This window comes from Gallus gallus, chromosome 6 (genome assembly GCF_016699485.2).
Source record: "Gallus gallus isolate bGalGal1 chromosome 6, bGalGal1.mat.broiler.GRCg7b, whole genome shotgun sequence".
Taxonomy (NCBI): Eukaryota; Metazoa; Chordata; class Aves; order Galliformes; family Phasianidae; genus Gallus; species Gallus gallus.
In genome coordinates, this window is record NC_052537.1 from 22,663,250 (window position 1) to 22,683,711 (window position 20,462).

At 39.3% G+C, this 20,462-nt stretch overlaps 1 protein-coding gene across 1 annotated transcript in view; it reads right to left on the reverse strand.

Annotated features, from left to right (window-relative positions):
* The window catches only part of ADGRA1 (adhesion G protein-coupled receptor A1), a 254,109-nt gene extending 236,695 nt beyond the window's left edge, over positions 1-17,414 (reverse strand). The window contains exon 1 of the mRNA XM_040702834.2: positions 17,123-17,414. Coding sequence (XP_040558768.1) covers positions 17,123-17,343 — 221 coding nt within the window. The 5' untranslated portion in view covers positions 17,344-17,414. The remainder of the gene's footprint in view (positions 1-17,122) is intronic.
* Positions 17,415-20,462: the final 3,048 nt, after the last annotated feature.

Here is a 20,462-nt window from a genome sequence, read left to right on the forward strand (position 1 = left end):
TTGTTTTAAAGCATAAACACCGCTCCCAAAAAGTTATGCGTTGTATTATCATTCAGTTCCAAATGAGTTACGGGGATGCTCGACACAGCAGAAAGCTGAAAGCTGCATTACAGATCCCCCTCCAAATTACTTTACAAATTGAAGCAATTGTCCAGAAAGCATTTGCGATTAAAGAATTGCCAGCTTGAAGATTCCTCCTTTTCCTCTAATAATACCTCAGATTACTCCTTTAGGTTACAGTTACATTATAATATAACGTATATATGCTTAAACCAGTTCCACAAGGTACTATCCATCAATAACACAAAAAATAATCCCAGATTACATAAAGCTTCACCAGTGAGTCTTCAGGGTGATTAATACGGTCTTCCAAACAGTTGCCATTTCAGTCAGTAAATAAATCATATGATTTTCACAGACAAGCCATGCTCCTCTGTTTTCCAGCTCACTGTAGACTCGATTGAATGCAATGTGAAAAGAGCAGACATCTAACTTTTCTAGCCTACCTTTGTAGACTATATCATACTATATAGCACACTACTTTAATTGCTGTATAAAGTCTAAAAAATTTTAGGAAAGACCAGAAGGAAATCTTTTCAATGTGGCTGAAAGGTCACACTTCCTAGTACAGGAAAGAAACAGTGCCAAATTACAGAAATCACTTGGAAAAAAAAAAAAAAAAAACCCACATAAAATGTAGGGTACAGGGGAGGACTTTAAAAACAGTCGCTACTGAAACATTAAACTTAACGAGAAACTTAAAGATCAAAGGATAGTAATATTCAAATCACAAAGTTCTTCATGACTTTCATCTCTGCAATAAAGCTGTTGTGAAGTAACTTAAAGCTATAATGGTTCTTAGTAGCATCTTTTTTTACCCATACCCACCAGCCAATAAAAATCTTCACAGCAGCAGCAGACAGGGAAAACAGATACACAGTTAATTGCAGAAGCACACAAACACGCTGATTGTTTTTAAACTGCAGTTTCTTATGCTCGTACATTTATTTGGCTTCCTCCTTGTTGTCAATATTTTGAAGGTAAATAAAGAGGGTTACATTTGACGGGGAACTCAAATAATTGGGTAACAATGACAAATAGACATCATTACGATGAGTGGATTTGACATCTCAAGAGTTAAACTGGAGTCACAGTATTAGGAAAAATTCAAAGCAGAAGTACTCGCAGATGAAGTACACCTGGTGAACACGTTTGCCAGTGGCAAGCCAGATGACACCTGGAAACTTTCCAGTGCTGAGTATTTCCAAATACACAGTGTACTACTGTACTGTCAACAAACAATTATTCTGGTACTACAGCAGTTCTACTTCTGTATTAAACAAAATATAAGAGCCACGCATTTGTTAGTATACAAATAGATCAGCTGCTTTTCCCCTTTGGAAAAGTATAGATTCTCTTGGTAATTCTGTGCCCTTCTCCTAAAGACTTAAATAACATTTAACACCCAGAAGAGACCAGTGTAAACATGTCAATTAATTCAAAGAACCTCTCCCAGTAAAAGCTGTATCAAAAGCTCGGCTTCTTGTTGAGCTTTGACAATATCCAGTCTTAAATTAAGAAAGGAGCCACAATGGATACTTCCATGTCTTCCAGAGGTTGCTCATTCTCACCTACATTTTAACTTGTGTTCCTACACTGAACACGTTTGATTTGAGCTCTCAGTGACTCTCTCATTTATTTTCCAAATAATTTTATTTGGACATCAGACATCTTTCCTCTTTGTAAACATCTAGGGGACATGATCAAAAAACTTCTTAATCTGAAACAAGTAAAAGAAATGTACGAGAAGAGATTTAAGTATACAACACATGTTTTCTAGTCTTTAAATTATGCTTGAAAGTTCAAAATATATTTTAACAACTTTATTTAGTACTCTTTTTTTTTTTTTTTCAGTAGCAGCAAACAAAGGTAATACTGACTCCTTAACTCTGATTTTCGTTCCCTGCTTTTGGATCCAAGGCAGTACTGTCAGTGCTCTTGTAATAATATCACACCAGGAACAGATGTTTAACTGATTATGCACCATTATAATTAACTGCTTTTCAGTGACACAATTTTGGAACAGCCTTCTGGAATGTGCAAGTGCAAACTACTTTCTTTGTTCTGGATATCTGACAGTGTTCTTGGCCATGTTAAAATGAACGTTGATCTATTGAGTCCTGCTTGCCAAGTGATCCTGGTTACTCCACAGAACTGCCCCAGGCTATAATCATTCCTCCAGACTGTCTTCTGAGGATTTTACATTTTCCATCTGGATCATGAATAAATGCACTGAACAGCATCAAGCCATCAGAAGCAGGTCAGACAGAAGTCTGTTTAGATCACTGTCCTGTCTTTGATAGGAGTCAAAGAGAAGATTCATAGATATAAGAACTAAAGAAAAAAGCCCTGCAGGTAACATATGCAAGGCATGAAGAAATCATTTTAATTCTGAGAAACTCCAATCCAATTATTTGTTGCTACCTCAGTCCTATAATATTGAAAACCTTAACAAAATAATACATATTTTTTAAACTGAATAATCTTCTCTATTATCTTTTAACATACCATACAGGATTTTAGGATAAAACTCTCTCAGTTATTCATCATTCCATACCTCTGCACATTTATGGCCCGTTTTCTGTACCTCATCTTGTCCTGCTACATGCTGTTTGACATGGAAGTACACAGCATCTGAGACACAGATGCGTAACTCTGCTCTTACACAGGGGGAACAAGATGTTTTCTCTTTTTACTTATGTTGACTACTGCTGAGCTGTCAGAGAACTATCGAAGTTCAGAATCAACCAGTGCATAAGTAAGAAGGTGCTACATGTCCCTTTTCATCTATCATTCATCAATACTGACGTTCACCTGGATGTTATCACTATCTTCTTCTCAATCACAGAAAAAATGAAGGGCAATAAAGATCAGATAGCAAATGGAGTTATTCACACATTCCAGACACCAATTCACATTCCCAGTCCTTCCCTGCAGCCTCATTCTTTTAAGTACAGGCAAACTAACATTAAAAAAATTATTTGCTTAGTGATCAGTACTTTTTTTTTTTTCTGCAGAATAATCTCTATTACCTTACAGTGCCCAAACAGTCAAAAAAAAAAAAAAAAGTAATTTGTAGAATAAAGCAAGCAATGTCTTCCCCAAAACCACATCCTCAGTCAGCGCTGGGGATCCCTTCAGTGGCAGAAAGTCCCACAGCATCCTCTGCAGCTTCAGGACAGCCTTTGACTGTGAGCAATGGACACACTTGTCCTGACAGAGAGAAAGTGCTCAGCAGAGCATATCCATCTCTAATGACTAAGTAGTATCTCCTCCAAGAGGCCTGTAAATCTTCAAACTATTCACACAGATCAATACAGTGAAGAAGTGATCCAAGTTCTCTTCTGCAAAAAGTGCCAATCCGGTTGATGGTGTTTATGCATATTGCATCTCTGTGTCTAATTATTTCCTTTCTCACAATCAATTTGGCAGAATCTAGGCAACTTCAAAGAGGCAAAATGTTTCCTAGAAAGGCCCAGGAAAAGGCCTTTCATGCTGACCAGTTCCTGGAAAACGATTCCCATAATTTACCAGTTAAAAAACGACACAACTATAAATGAAGAAGTCATCAGTATGGCAGGAAATCACCAAAATGATGCAGAACAAAGTAACAGCTAAAAGGAGGGAGAGTAGCAGCTTGCTCTGTGACCAGAGACATGGATGAAAAACAGGCTTTGTGGCCAATCTACTCAAAACAACTGATCATAGTAATCACAAATATCCCAAGTTGGAAAGAACCTGAAAGGACTATTGAGTCCCTGTGCACAAGGACAACACAGAAAGCCTGTTTCAAGGAAGGCAGCATCCAGAAAGGCTATTCTAGATCTGCTAAAAAGAATAAACCAATTTAAAATAAGGTTGTCAATATTTTTACCTTTGTTTGCCCCCGGTTCCAAAAGATCAGCCACTAAACAGGAACTTTTCCATTTCCAGTTTCTTTTAACCATTTCTTTCCGGTCAGATTAATACACTGTCATGAGTCAGTAACAGTCAGTAGCAAAATCTACTAAATCGCTATTAGCATATTATTAATCATAGAGCTCTGATCTAAATGACTCATAGAAGAAATCTAAAACTTCACATGAGTGAAGCAGCAACTAGCCGAAACACTATGCTGGGGTCCTTCTGCACAAGTAAATTGCTTCCATCAATACCAATAAAAAAGATTTTAGTTGAAATGGAAAAAAACAAGACCAATCCAGTGTTCTGTACCTTTTACAGTAACGTACATACACCAAATCCTATTTTCACAAGCATGCTGTTACTGTGCTTTAATAGTTTTTCTCTCAATCATACCTTCTTCTCTCTTTCCTTTCCACAGAACCAATAACTAAGCAAAGCACAAAATGCCTCAGTGTACAAGGAAAAGTAAAGATTCACTTATTTTTAAGGAATACAGAGGGAAGAAGGAAAATCTGTCAATCTGCCAAGAGAAAACTAGGCCAACCAATGAGAAAGCTGGCTATAAGCTTTTGTTCATTTTTCATTAATCCAAAATGTAAAAAGCTGGAGTAAAGCTTCTGGGGCTTCCTTTTTTTCCCCTCTACAATACCAATGCATTTCCCCATGGGTTGAGTTAAATGTAATGACTTTTCTTATAAGAGAAAAAGTTTTATCACCACTCTTTTCACAAAGTTAACCACAGTGTTAATTGCATAAAAAAAGAATACTATTAATAGTACAAATTAATTTTATTTCTTGAAACTTTATCACCTCCTTGCCTTTCAGCTTACCGACAGTGATTAACGATAAGTAAAAGGACAACCAGAAAAGCATGGAGATGGGCTCTCCACTTAAAGACTGACCATGGCCAGCTTTCCTGAGTTTGATAACCATGTCAGCTCTGGCAGAAACAAATTCCAAAGAAAGAGTTTTGAACTCTTCAAACTCAGACATAAACAGAAGGAGGTCATTCATTACCAGCACACAGTTAAGCTGCAGCACTTCTTGCAAAGAGATCTTACAAATGCAGATCTGGGAAGGGTTCAGGGGAGTGCTGGACTGCACATTGCTGGATTCCACTTTGGTAAATTAAACACACTTGAACTACATCTCCGAGATGGGCTGGAAACTGGAAGGTCCTTATGGGAAAAATTGCAGTGCTACTCTACTCCAGGCTTCTAAACGCAACAGGGATAGGATACAGGGCTACATGGCTGTGGTATGGTCCAGGACAGCTACTCATATGTTTTTATCAAACATCCAGACTGCAGCAAATGAAAAGCTGCAAAAATGTAAGTATTTTTAGTGTCCAGGTATGATGTTTTTATAGATTTAAAAACTGAAAATTTGAGCAAAACAGCAGAGCAGCAAGTGAAAAAAGAATAGATGGGAAAGGCAACTGCTTCAGTTCTTCAGTGTACAGAACCTTTATTAGATGTTACAATTTGAAAAACAACAACGAACTGAAAAAGCTTACAGACTAACTTGTGACATGGAAACACCGACTCAACAAATAGTTCAGTACCACCATTTTGACAGCTACTTTCAGGAAAGGGAGAAAAAGAAAAAAGAAAACAACAAAAAACAACACAAAACCAACCCCTGACTTCAGAGCTATTTAATAAATGATTACATAAGGGATTTTATTTGTTTAAAACAATCGCTCTGCCTCAGCTAAAGTAGTGATCTGGAAAGCCAGCATTAAAAAATTATTTCCTCTAATCTATTCCAAACTTAGGTTTGGCATCTAATCCCTCTTCATTACCAAATATCTTTATAACCAAATAACTGTAATAAAGATATTGAAGTAGTGTCCTCAGTTGTTCAAAGGTACATACAGAAAGAAAAAAAAACAACCCACAACTTTAACAGCATTTAGGGTCACTGAAGCAGTCAGTTTCCTTACTCTTATTAACAATACATGAAAAAATATGGAGGACAGTTTCTTTGGAAATCACTTAGTCCAGCTACCAGTAACTGCTGTCTTATTTATTTAAAAAAATAAAAAAGATGTTGTAGTTAGAGAGTAAATTGCTGACTATGCCAAATTGTTTTGAAGACCACTTTATGGGAAAATATATTAATTGGCTAGTTATTAAATATAGGCACAAATTAATTAATAAGAATTGTTTCAGGAAGAATAGTTAATTAGAGACAGGCTTATAATGACAATCAATAAACATGAAGTATTCCAAAGCAATAACTTCATTTGCTCTATATTCAGAGAATTAGAATTTATTACATTAATTTAGCACTTACGGTTACTCTTTGGTTTGTGAATTTATATTGTTAACTCTTGACATTGTTATTTATAACAAGTAATTTTGCAGAAAGTCAAGAGAATTATGGATTTTACAACAATAAATGACATTTCTTTGTGGGCTTTTTCCACATTTCACATTGAGGGGAATTTCAGCATTCTTCCTTTCATTGAGGAAATAAAGACAAAGAAAAGCAGATCTCATTGTTTCCTTTTTCTGTTTAAGCTAAAGGCATTACCTCTATGATATCTGCTACAGCTTCATGAGGAAGCTATATGCCAGGTAAGTCTTTATTTTACGCAGACAGCAATTGGCATTCATTTAGTACACATGAAATTGTACTAATAAATAAAACAAATGCCAAGTATCTATGAGTGATATAACTTTGTTGTCTGATGTCTATATCTCTAATGCTGCCTGTCTCCACTCTTCCTCAGGTATACAAAAATAGGTCCTAAAATCCTGAAGATTTAATGTGACCCTATAAGCAACTGTTAATGAAGAAATGAAAGGAAAACAAAGGAAATACCGACCAAGGGGAAAATAAATAAATAATATTAAAATTATCCTTACAGATGGCTTCCCAACAGCAGTGAGTGGACTTATTTTCTCACTCAAAATTTCTCACCATTAAAGTAAAAGAAGTAGAATCATTTGAGTTGGAAGGGACTCTGAAAGGCCACCTAATCCACATCCCCTACAAGGAACAGCGACACCTATAGCTCCATCAGGTGCTCAGATCCCCATCAAACTGACCTTTGGTGGTGTCTCCAAGGAGGGGGCACCCACCACCTCTGGGCAACCTGCTCTAGTGCCTCATCATCCTTATTGTAAAATATGTTTTTCTTATAGGCTGATTAACTTTCTGAGAGCTTATTGTTACTAAATGCAGAGAAAAAAAACTGCAGAAATTATTCTTAAATGCACCAGTGGTTTAACAGATACCTGAATACATGGTGTTGTAACTCCCACAGATTGACTCCATTTTGTGAGCACCATGTAATCCAAATTCTGTTGAACAATCACAGTACTGTTCTTCGAAGAGGTACTTGAAGCATAATATGACAAAATCCTGTTCTTCCCTATTTACATATAACTACCTTGCTACAGACGAGATACATAATCAGGGCCTCCTGCAATAAATAAATCTTATGATGAGAAGTTGGCACATCCAATCCACAAAATGAGTGTCTAACAAAAAATAAGTCTTGAATGATAACATTCATTACAGATGGAATGTCATGTCTTGTTTTATTGCCATGAAAACATGTTTTTTTTTAAAGACTTACTTCATAGAGCAGTGTCAGTCAAGGACCTAGATCAGGAGTGAAGTTTGCAGGAACAACCACCTGTTTCTGAGCAGTGAAAGCTCATGTATTTTGACTATGCACCTTTCCTGCATCCCATCCTTAGTGTGGATGGGAAGTCATGGCTTTTGCAAAATGAGTAGGGATTTGTCAACTGCTACAACCATTGCCGAGAACAGTTCATTAACATGATCTAATTTAAGATGCAGCTATATGATAAACTTAGCATGTGAATAATGCTAGCTATATCACAGGAGAAAGGAATGCAGTTCCATAAGTTTAGATTTGCCTACATATTGAAAAGTTTAGTTTTCTGGCTCAAGAACTGCAACAAGAATAACAGCACATGTCAAGATTTCATCTTATATCACTATAATTACTTGTGTTATACATATTTCACAGTTTTGGAAGGATGGTTGCAATATTGTTTGAACGCTGTCACAAAGGGTAGAGCAAACTAGAAATTAAACCTCTCCTCTTCCCTTCTAAGCAATATACAATTCTAGGGTTGTGAAGCAAATCTGACCATCAAGACATTTCCCTCCAACTATCAGCAACATGGGCAGCAGTTCAATATAAAAACACTGCTTGACACAACCACATTCAGACTTCTCCGTGCTGCTGGCTGCAGTTCTAATGATAAACTCTGTTTGGTTCTGCCTCCTTACATTTTTCTTCTTTGAAAGTTGTGTAATAGGATCAACTCCATCTGCCCGGCCCCAATTCCAGTCAGTGCTGAACTCCAGGGCTTAAGTCAGATCTCTCTGAGGACCCATATCCTCACTCATTTCAGTTCCAATCAGTAAGATCAGAAGAAATGGATAAAGTGAGTCAAGGACCAAAGGTAATGAGGGAAGATGTAATGGAGGATTTTAGAAAGATCTGGAAAGTCATGAAAGACGAGAGAAGAGGTGGAGGCTGTAAGCTGGAAACAGCAGCACACACCAGTGAAAGTGCAAGCTAGTGGAGAAATGAGTACACATGGGAAAGTGAGAATGGAGCATACAGAACACCAAGAGGAGAGCTGATGAGGGAGACAGGTGTAGTTAGGTTTTGCTTTTAATTTTTTTAAATGCATTTATAGCAAAGGGTATATTTGTATATTACACATCAGCATTGAATAAAAAAGTCAGGTGAGAGAGAAAATTGCAATAAATATCAATAAAAGAGTAACAATAGAAGCAAAGTGCAGAATTACAAGGTTCTGAGACTAAAGGGAGATGGTTCCATGCATACAGAATGTCCCATGGAAGACAAAGAGGATTAACCAGGACGCACAATAGCATGCAAATACACAACACTTAGGGGCACTGGTCAGTTTGATTCCTCAGTATTGATGATGAGTATTTCCTTCAGTGCCAATAGGTTTCTTGTTGCACCAGGTTGTTAGCACACTCCCTTTGAGGAGCCTTTCCTAACATTTCAGTATACTTCCTTTGAAGTTTCTATAAAACTGTATTGAGAAATTTCTGAATACACAGGCTATGCTTTTTCCCCTTCCCTCTGCTCTCACAGAAGTTGATACCATGCATGATGAAGTGCAGATATCCAAGGAACTGTTGCCTGGGAAATTACACTACATTGAAATGCAGATTGTTTGATTTTTTTTTCCTTAAATCTATGCTTTTCTTCAAATTTTCCAGGCCTGATTTTGTTACCGTTAACTTAATTTTCCATCTGTGATTTTGTTTGTTCTTGTCTCAAGTTACATAAAAGTATTGATTTGGAGGTAAAGGTTTATCTATAAAATGTGCACTGATACACTTTCTGGGGTAATCTACATCATGACATAAAAAGGAGAGTTTTATGAAGAGACACCATCTTGATTGTTATTACAAGGAAGAAATCACAGTACTTCTGCAATAAACTAGGAAAATCAGAATTGTTTCTAATTTGGAGGCCTTGACTAATAAAGTTACTCAAAAACTATGATACCTTTCTAACATAGAAAATCCTTTAAACTTCACTGTGTGTTATACAAATACTCCAGTACATACACCGAACTTGCATGCCAGCACCCTTCTACCTCTATGAGACTTTATTACCAACCATTTCAAAAGACAGCCACTTACCAAAGGAAGGCTTAAAATGCAAGTTTAAAAGAATTTGCTCACTTGTGCATAGCTATCAGCAAATCTGAATTCTATATGATCTAGAAATAACTCTCAGGTTTTTGTGAAGATTAATAGGTCTGTGAGTGTAATACCCATAAACCACTGGGTGTTTACTTCATTGGCAGAACAGTTTATACATTTGACATACTGCTGTTCGGATAAGATTATATCTGACTAAGAACAGAAAAGAAACTGTCAACAAGGCTGTAAGACTATAACAGAAAATGCAAAAGCAGTTTTCATATGACTAAATGTACCTTCAGAGTACTCCCAAATCAGTCCCAGGCATGAAAACACAGTTGGAAATGATTTTAAGAGAAGGGTGAAGAATGGCATGCTGCCACAAAAATAAGAACCGAGCCTGAACTTTCTCTTATTACGTAATTCCAAAGTAAATGGAAAAAATATTAGTATTATAAACAAGACAGTGTTTTTAGCCGATTTAGATTTGCAAAGTCCAGAACTAGACAGCAAACTTGCAACTGACCAGAGTTAATCAGAGCCGATTAACGCAGCACACACCCAACCTTTCCATTCTCCTGCACACTTTTGAAGCTGTAATGTTCTTTTTACAACCTATATGGAAGATGAAAAAGGAGGAAACTTAGAAATCTATTTTCTTCAAACTCAAAAAAAAAAAAAAAAGCACAAATAGAGATTTTTGATAGATAGTAATAAAGCAGTGAAATTCAAGCTGGCACACAATTCTGACTCTCATGTCCATGAACGAAGTGTGTAAGCTTCTTTGTGTGTGTGTGTGTGTGTGCGTATATATATATATATAAACACATAGGCATATACACACAAGTTTCCTACAGGATGTTAGAAGCTAATCTCTGCCTCAGTAAAGACTGCCCTTGAACTTACAGATTTATGCCAGTTCTGTACTGCAAAAGCAGGAGTAAAGACAGAAGTGAGGAACCAAGGGGTGGATTATGTGGAGCGTGGCTGAATACAACAGCTGCAAAATACATTCTGACAGAAGGCCCCAAGTAGGGCACACTTTGCACAAGCAAGTAGTGTTCCTTGGCTACTTCTGCCCAGTACTGGCAGTACTTCTGGGTCTGTATGGATAGCAAAGGAACAAATGGGCTTCTAGAGTCACAGGTGTTAGCAAAACCATTACAGCACAGCATCAGTTACATGTGTGATTTTGAACCTATGAACAATGCAGAAACAAAGAGAACATATAGGAATACTAAACTCTGTGTGCTTCACATTAGTAAGACTTTCCAGCTCCTTCCCTTCTGACCGTCAGAACTGTTACTGGACAGTTATTTCCCCTTCTTCACCTCTCTTCCCACTATGCTATTCCCCCCTCATCACCTCACCACTCCTCATGCTGTTACAGGGTTTTGAGAAGAGCTCAAGGAAAGAAAAATGTACATTGAGGAAATATTTCATTTTTCTTCTTAAACTAAAACTATGAAGAAAGAAAGCACTACATTACCAAATCTAAAGAGCTGCCCAATTTAAGGGCTGACAGTACCTAGGTCCCAAGGGGCAGCAACTCACATGGCTTCCTATAATGGGAAATTCCACATCCATAAATCTCTCTCTCCCAGGCCATCACATCAGATGAGAGTATCTGCACTTCAAAAACAAGACGCTGTTGCACATATCTTCTAATCATTAAAATGAAATGGATTTTATGAGTATTAGGGTAACCGCCAAATAAAAAAAAAGAAAGAAAGAAAAGAAAGGCAGTGACGTGTTAAATCTCTCCCTGCTTCAGGCAAACGCAGTCAGTAGCCAACCAAATTATACCATCTCATAAAACCCCAACTTCATTTAGGACTTCTCATTAGGTATCAGATATGCACTTAATACACATGTGCACTGCTAACCTCCTGTCTATCCCAGCAGTTTATTTATATCTCTGGAATCATAGAAGTCATAGAATCATAGAATCACTAAGGTTGGAAAAGACCCACAGGATCATCCAGTCCAACCATTCGCCCATCATCAATGGTTCTCACTGAACCATGTCCCTCAGTACAGTATCCAAATGCTGTTTGAACACCACCAGGGTCGGTGACTCCACCACCTCTCTGGGCAGCCCATTGCAATGCCTGACCACCCTTTCAGAGAAGTAGTATTTCCTAATGTCCAGCCTGAACCTTTCCTGGCACAGCTTGAAGCCATTAATGAAACTAAGTATAAGATACTGCAAATTTCCCAGCATGTAGGGGGGGGGGGGGAAAAAAAAAAAAAAAAACACTGTGTTTCTACCAAATTCACAAACCATCTAATACCAGCAAATAACTTTGTCTGTTTCCAAAAATTCTCACCTCTTTCCTTCCCACAAACAGTTTTGCTCAGAGAAAGTTACCTGTAGAACTTAAAGCAGCAGGAGGATATGTGGCATTTTTTTCAATTTATGACACTTATGAAGTAATCAAAAGGGATCAGAAGAACTTCAGCCTTTATGGAATTTTGAACATTGTTCGTAAATAAAGCTCTGTTTGCCTAAGCAGACCATTTTTGCCCTCCTCTCTTGTTACGATTTCCATTAATGCCCACGGATTGGTTTCACAAACAGCAGGTCCTAATTCGGAAGTGGTCAGAGTCCTTTGCTATACTGACACACAGGCAAGTGAATTCAAACCCAGACATCCTCTCATCAGAAGTAACATGAAGAAGAATTAATATTTTCAGTTATGGTATTTTGTGGCCACTCCAGCTGAGCCATCAAGGAAATTTAGACTAATATCTAGAGACTTTTCTTCTCTACCGTTTTTCTTTTATCTTAGTTTTGCCTTTCCCAAGTACTCCTCTCAGACCTTCCATGTCTTCTGCATCAATTTGCTTTATGACGGGAATTTCTTTCACAAGAAACTGAGTTTGTTTTCTAAGAGCTTTTGGGGGAAAGCATGTATAAATATGTATACATCCATCAATAATGGAGCAGGAAACCTGGTTTTTATTCTTTTTTTTTCCTGGCACTTTGAGTGAACACAGGAAGTTAACTAAGGTGAAAACGTCTGTGAAAACCTTTACAATGAGAACTACCCTACATTCTTTAAGAATCCAGTTATTTGGAAACCAGCAACAATACGCGAGACCTTATACCACTAAAGAAAAAAAAACCAACAAGTTTTAAGATGAGGAGATAAAACTAATGAATAATATTTTTTGTTCATTCTTCCCTCGATTCTTGCTTTGTTTGCTTTGGCTAGCTTTAAGTCCAAGCTCTTAGGGACAAAAAAAAACATTTTTTAGATATATTTTTTCAGTAAGATGCTTACATTAACTAAATCATATTTATGTATCCCAAGCTGAAGTAATATAGAAGTGTAAAACTCAGGACTGAACATGAAAAATATACAGTAATATAATAAGCTAGAATAAATAGCGGTAGACATGACATAATTGAATGTGACATAAAAGTAATTTGGGGGCAGAAAAGCAGGGTGAATGTTGCTTTCAGAAGGCTTGATGATGCTTGGGAAGCACTCTGAGGATGGAAATATGCCTGCTGTACAGATTATGCCTATGGGTTTCCACTGGAGTCACGTAGCTCCATTCTGAAACTGAGAATCTGAGGAGTTTGAGACAACCTCACAATCAAAAATAAACACACAGATATAAACATGAACAGTTATATAGAAGAGTTGCTGTGACCATACACTACCCTAATTTTTATCATGTCTACAATGACATTTAAAACAACAGACGTACCCAGGTATAACTCTGGGCAAAATTTGTAAAAATAACACTCTCCCGAATATGTTAGACTTCCTTTTGAATGGGGAGGGAGGGAAAATAAAGTAATGTTGCTATGAGAAACTGACGACCTTTATAACTTCAAAATATATTCTGCCCAGCTGTATCAAGAGCTGAAATGAACCGGGAACTTCTAAGAACTATAAGGTTAAACTCCCTGGCACCATTTGACAAGAAAAAAAAAAGTACAGCTGGTAAGTAACCTGCAGATATAGCGTCCCATGTATGTGGAATAATGCAGAACAAAACCTAACTGCTAACCCCTGAAATTTCACATTGTAGGGTTCCTGCACTGCAAACAAGGTGGCAAACTCAGTCTTACTGCCTTATTCTGCATGGCCCCAGCTTCAGCAACTCAATCCAAAATTTAAACCTAACATTTTCACCAGTACAGAAGAGGAAAAAAAAAAATGCAGTCAGTCTTTTTCTCTGGTGTTGCACTTCAGCAACCCAATCACACAATTTAAAAATAATAATTTCTGAAGTATTGGTTCATTGTAAGAAGTCCCACTTATTTGGCCATAAAGTTGTGGCCGAGAAAACCATTACCGTGGGGGGATATGATCCTTCCTTGTTGGGTCTGCACCCACTGAGAGGAATCTGGGGAGCTCCTGTAATTTTGCGAGGCCACAGCAGCATTCTCCATGGAAATCAAGAGAAGAAACTCCTTTCTTCTGCCCCCTCACTGATATACAAGGAACAGAAATATCTCTTGCAAATCAATACAGTTTAGAATTCCTTTCAACAAAATACACATAAATACTTTGCGAAGCTACAGCTGTTTCTTTCCTTTCAATCCAGATCAATGAATCCCATTTCCAGAGAAGTAAAACATGAAATAAAGCAAGTAAAACAGAGAGCACAGAACAAGCTTCCTTGTTTTGTTTTCTTTCTTTTTTCTTTTTTTTTTTTAATATAAATTAAAGGGGTAGGAATAGTTCCTGTATCAGCTTATATTTTGATTTTATTTCTAGTGTTGCACTGTAGTATTGGGAGCACTTAGGCAGCACTGACTGGCTCTAGTATTCATCTCATTCATGTGATTTCCGAGAAACTACATGTACTTCCCCACTAGAAATAATTGGCCCCAGTTGGCCAAGAACATGAGTTTCTCCAGTGAGTTGATGCTAGTTTATGTTAAGTCAAGCTACTGTCTACAAAATTCCAGAAGTACTTTCTGCAGTGCTACTTTTGGTGCATACATGCCATAAAGTGCCAGAATCACTGAGCATGGCTGAGGTCCGTGGTCAGCTGGGTGAAAAAAAATCATTACACTAACAAGTCATAACTTCTTAAATTTGCTGGCAAGCAACATTACCAAGCATGTAAATGAAAACTTAAAGAACTACAACTTCATCTCTTAATGGCTGAAGAGATACAGCAGAGTTAACTCCTATGAGATCTTTGCTGAGCAGTTAAGTTTGGCTTTAATTTTCCCTTCCAAAAGAAACAGTGCTAGAGAAGCAGCATCCCTATATGGTATATAGGAAGATGATTTAAGCTGCCAAAAAATTATTATTCATTGCACTGTTTCTTAAAAGCCTCGCAGCATTTGAACGTGCATTCCTTTATTCACCCCTATATTTCTTAATTTTTAAAGCAATCCAAAAGGTTATGCTCCATATGTTAAAGTTCTCTTTCTCTCTGTGGGCCCATAAAACTGAATGGAAATAGGCAGTGTCTACTGCAGTATTCTCTTTTGCCTAAGTCTTCCATGCACCTACAAAAACAAATCTAAGAGCGGTGCTGTTTGAGCTTTTTATCATTATTTTCTGCAGCTGGCCAAATCTCACAAGTGTAATTCCATTCATCAAAAACAGCTTCTCCTGGAAAATCTTTGACACATTCAATCAACTTGTCATCCATATGTTCCAACTACTGAAAATTATTGCATCTCTAACTCAGATTCTAACTTTTTCCTTTTTATCTTCAAGACTCAGCTTTAAATTTGCTTTTGAGGAAGAAAGAAAAACTGAGACAGTGAGAGGACGGCCATACATTTAGGTGACACAACGTATTGCGTACTTCTCTGAGTCAAACCCAACAAATAAAACCAAGGGCGTCTGTGTTTTGTCCCAGCTAAGCACAGCTAACCAGCTATCAGGTCACAGCTTTCTGTGAGTGAGTTTAAAAAAATAACCTTCCTAACGAGTCTGAACAAGTGTCACCTAGAATGTGCTTATTCAGGGTGAGAGCAACATGTTTGCTTTTGGTACCCTGATGCACAGATGCAAGTGAGCAAATCCTCCCACCTACCACTTCACACGCACCACCTCCTCCATCCATCTTTTCTCACTTCTGTTTCCAATTCAGTTTCTTTTCATTGCAGTGAATACATACTTCTGTTGATCCTTTGGTCAGCTGGATTCATCTACTGGTACTTAATCAAAGGAAAAGCTTCTTTAAAACAAAATCCAAATACAACTCTGTAAATCAATGCTTAGGAACAAAAGCCTTTGTAGATACGCTGAGTGTAAAAGTTTCTGCAGATCTTTAACCAATGACAAAAAAAAAAAGTTTGTGTCAACATTTTATACCCTTTCGGAAGTATATACTGTAAAGCCAGTTATATAAACCACAAAAGTAGGAGTGAATTTACCACCCAGGTCCACACTTACATTGGTGTCATAAAACGATTCTAAAAAAGTCTATTAAATTTAGCTGGGAGTGTAGTTATTACATCTTGTACATTAACAAGCAAAGCCCTCCCGGATGAGCAATCAGCACACAGCTAATCAGCACCACGTCACTCAGCAGTCAGAGCTGGAGCTGAACTGAAGCATACGCAGCACATCTGCACATTTACAGCACGGGCTCCCCAGCTGTTATAAATTACTATCTTTACCAGTTGTCTCCTAAAAGTGTTGACTTAAAGAAAATGCAGTGAACAGTGGAGATGTTCACAGCAGGAATTGTCAACAGAAATAAATCCAACAGTAAAAGAGCTGTCGAAAATGTGCACAATCTAAAGGGTGTCACAGATCTGTTACTGCTTGGGTCCTTTACAGGGACATTACTTTCACCTATACTTGGCAATACAGTCACAAGTTCTACCAGCACTCGAACAGCACACTGCGTTTATTCAAGTCCATGCAACAGGCAACAAAATAGCATCATCTATTTCCAAGCGACTTGAAATAATAAATAAATAAGCAAAGCACCCAACTGTGAGTCATTCTGAGTTAAAACTCGGAACAGTATCAGAGAGTCGGTGGTTTCAATTGGTCGTACACAAACCATTGCTAAGAGAGGAGATGTCAAGTCCCAAACTTTATTTAGAGGAGACGAGAGAGGAGGAGAAAGCTGCTTCATCTCACAGCGTACAGTTCGCCGGCATCGCTCATTCAACGCTGGGACACTTTCAGTCCACTCCGCCACCAGCAGAAAGGTGTACCGGCGAGCTCCATCGGTTTTGCTAGCACTGACATTTCCCAACCCACCGCACACAGCAGCATGCAATTGACAGCAGGGGAAGCCCAGCTTCACCAGCTCGACCATAACGCCAAAAAGAGTTTCCGAACAGAGAAAGGGGAAAAAAGAAAAAAAGAAAAGCAAACTCACACGTACTTTTTAACAGCCGGGCAGAGCTCGGAGCCGTTTCTGCCGGCCCTGCGGTAGCGGTACGGCCGCGCCCAGGGGTCCCCCCGCGCCCCGCATCCCTCCCGCCGCCCGCCGCCCTCCGCCAGGTGCGCTGCCCGCGGGCCGTACTCACAGGGACACGGTGCGGTTGGGCAGTACGGCGGGCTGCAAAGTTTCCACCAAGTCGCCTCCGCTGCAGACCACTTTGATGCGCAGAGCCGGGCGGCCGGGCCCCTTGGCTCGCTCGGCGGCGCAGAGGCAACGGTCCACGATGAGGTCGGGGCAGTTCCTGCTGCCCCCGCACAGCCCCAGCACGGCGGCCACCAGGCAGAGGCGGCGGCACAGCCCACGCATGCTGAGCCAGCGAGCGAGCCCCGGCCGCCGCGCCGCGCATGGCACGCGCCGATCCGCGCCGCTCCGCGGGCAGCGCTCTCCCCTCCACGCCTCCCGCGCCCACCCCGCCCCGCCCCGCCGCGCCTCTCGCTGCGGCCGGCTCCGCTCAGAAGGACCCCCCCCCCCCCCCCCCCCCCCCCCCCCTTCCTCCTCCTCCTGCGAGGAGCCGCCGTTCCTTTCCTGCCGCAACCCGTGCAGCCGCGGCGCTGGGCGGACCCTCCTCCCGCCACCGCGTCCGCCCGCAGCGATGGGGTGGATGCTGCACCCGGACAGCCAGGAGTTGGGAAAGAGGTGAAAAATGCCGTGGGTTGGGACCCTGGTGGGAAAATCCTCAGCTGTCTTATTGGCTCTTAAGCAAAACAGTGCACGCACCTAAGTGGAAAAGCTTGCTTTACCATCACCAATACTGACAGGCAAAGGCCACAGTACAGACTAAGAGGGAGCACAGGGCTCCAGCTAGCACCCCAGCTGCTGTCCGACTTCAAGTGACTCTGTCTGAAGACAGTGTGGTCGGTGGTCAAAGGTTGTTCCATCATCCAGATCAGTGAACTGCCTTCTGTTTGCATCTGTATGCTGATTATGGCTCTCTATGACTTTGGAGCTCCTCAGTAGTATTTCACATGATGCAAACAGCAGTTTTTGCATGGATTTTCAGTGCCAGCTACAAGCTACCCAGTTTTCTTGATTGGTTCATTTTGTTTGTGTTGCTGAAAGTCAGCCTCCAACTCAGGATAAACTTGACAGGATTAGAGGTAATGGCTCCAATTGCACCAGGGAGGTTCAGGTTGGATATCAGGAAAACTTCTCCAAAAGAGTGGTCAGACACTGGCATGGTCTGCTCAGGGAGGTGGTGGAGTCACTGTGCCTGGAGGCATTCAAGGGTAGATGTGGCACTGAGAAACAGGGTTGAGTGGGCAGTATGGGTGGTAGGTGGGTGGTTGGGCTGGACTATCTTAGAGGTTTTTTCCAACCTTAATGATTCTATGATGATCTGTTATTCTATGATTATATGGTTCTATGAACAAAACCTTCAGCTTAGAACAGGGACTTCCATTTTTAATGGGTTTCTACAAAAAGAGTGCGTTCCTTGCCTTGTTTTGCTCAACAGGGCCTCACAGTGCACATTTTCAGAGCAGGATCTAGGCCACAGTTTGTAATACTCTACCATGGCTGCAAAGCTATTTTAAGAAAATACTGCTTTTTTAAAAACAATATTATATTAATGTCCCTAAAGGAGGATTTGTCTTGAACATTTACAATGCCTGTTATCACTGTGTTCCAATACCTAACCGGAGCCTTTAGGCACTAAGTTTATTAATAAGTGATAGAAGGATTAGTGCTCTTGTGAAATTCCAGGCTAACAGAAACTTCCTTTTTCTGCACAGCTGTTGATTTAAAAAAACATTAATATTACAAACTCTGTTCTTTTATTTTTGAAAGCAAAGTTGAGTAGGGCGTACTGGCAGACAGCAAAACGGATGGTGTTACATGAGACCACTCAGCACTCTGACCGTTACATTCTTGTCTTCCTTATCATAAAGGAAACCTATGCAGCATTTCAATTTTCAAATGTGTTTAACTTCAGAAAATTGTCTCACCTATACAGTTTTTAAGAGCACAAGTGGAGAATATATATACATTGAAATTTAGTGTGGATCTCATTTGGTTTTAACCTTATTGAGCAATGGAATTTTACAGTCAAACTGAGTCTTAAGCACATGCTAGCAGAATTTTAACATTTTTTCTAAATCACTGATCCTGAAAGTTCTTAAAGAATGTTATTTTATTAAAGAACAAGAAGAGTTACACTCACATTGAAGCCGTGTATTGAATCCTACAGTAAAAATGAAAAAGGAGCTATTACTCCCAACATTAGAGATAAAAAAAAAAGGGGGGGAAAGATACTGCCTCACTTTCCAGTTCATCTCACCCTCTTTTATTCTTGCTTTATGACAAATAAAAAACGTCGCCCCACTACCCCCCCTGCTTCAGTTATCCTTAAATACAAAAAAGCATGATGATTTTTACAGTAGTATGGTTAGGTTGCGGTTGGACTTGATCTTTAAGGTCTTTTCCAACCTGAGCAATTCTATGATTCACTAGCACAGATTATGTTCCTGCCCTGAGACCTCGCAGTCTAAACAGAGGCGTGATTGAAAATAGGACCCAGGCACCAAAAAAATCTCACTGCTGCTTCAGGTGGCAGTGGCCAACACAGCAGAACTCCTTATGCTGGTGGCAGATGCCCAAGCTCCCAGGCTTCAGAAAGTGAAAAAAACAGAATTACAAGTTTATGATGTATGCTAAAGTTGAAGACACTGGAAGAGTTCAGGTGCCTGTGCAGTTAAATAGGAACTCAGTGAGGATTTCCTAATTTACAGCTGACCTTTGGCCTTCCAATGTCTCTGAAATCTCTAGATCTGCACCACGTTATTGCGCATGCATTAAAAGAACAGTCTTCTAAATACCACTTCTCATGTTTTTTTCCTGTCTTTGATCAGCACCCAGTATGTGTTGCGTGCTGGCCTCTGTTTGCTCATATAACCAACCAACACTTGCCCAGAACATGAAATAACCAACATTCATAATTTCTTCACAGTCAAATTTTTTGCTTTAGTTGTTTGATTCAATAGCAGAAACAAAGGGTAAATTCTCTTAGATCCAACAAGAAAGACAATGACTTTCCTTTGTATTTTTATTTATGTGTATCAAAAGCACTGATGATTTTTAATAGGTGCATCTTGGTGTGCTTACACCATATCCTTACAACAGTACTTGAGAGAAGAATTCCAGCCTACAGAGATGTGTAGATGTTAAAAGGAATGTAAATAAATTTAGTAAGATAATCCTAAAATGGTATTAGCCTGAATGAAGATAAATGATATAAGAAGGAATCAGCAGTAGAGATACAGGAGATTCATTGAACTTCCGGTTTACGTTACATTTAGATCATGTTCCCAGGCACAAAACAGCAGCAGCACCTGCTTAGCATCACAGGACATTACACAGCAATTAAGTAACAAGAACGTGTTATACAATAAAAGGAAATATGGGGAGGCAGAATGTAAATAAGCCAATTT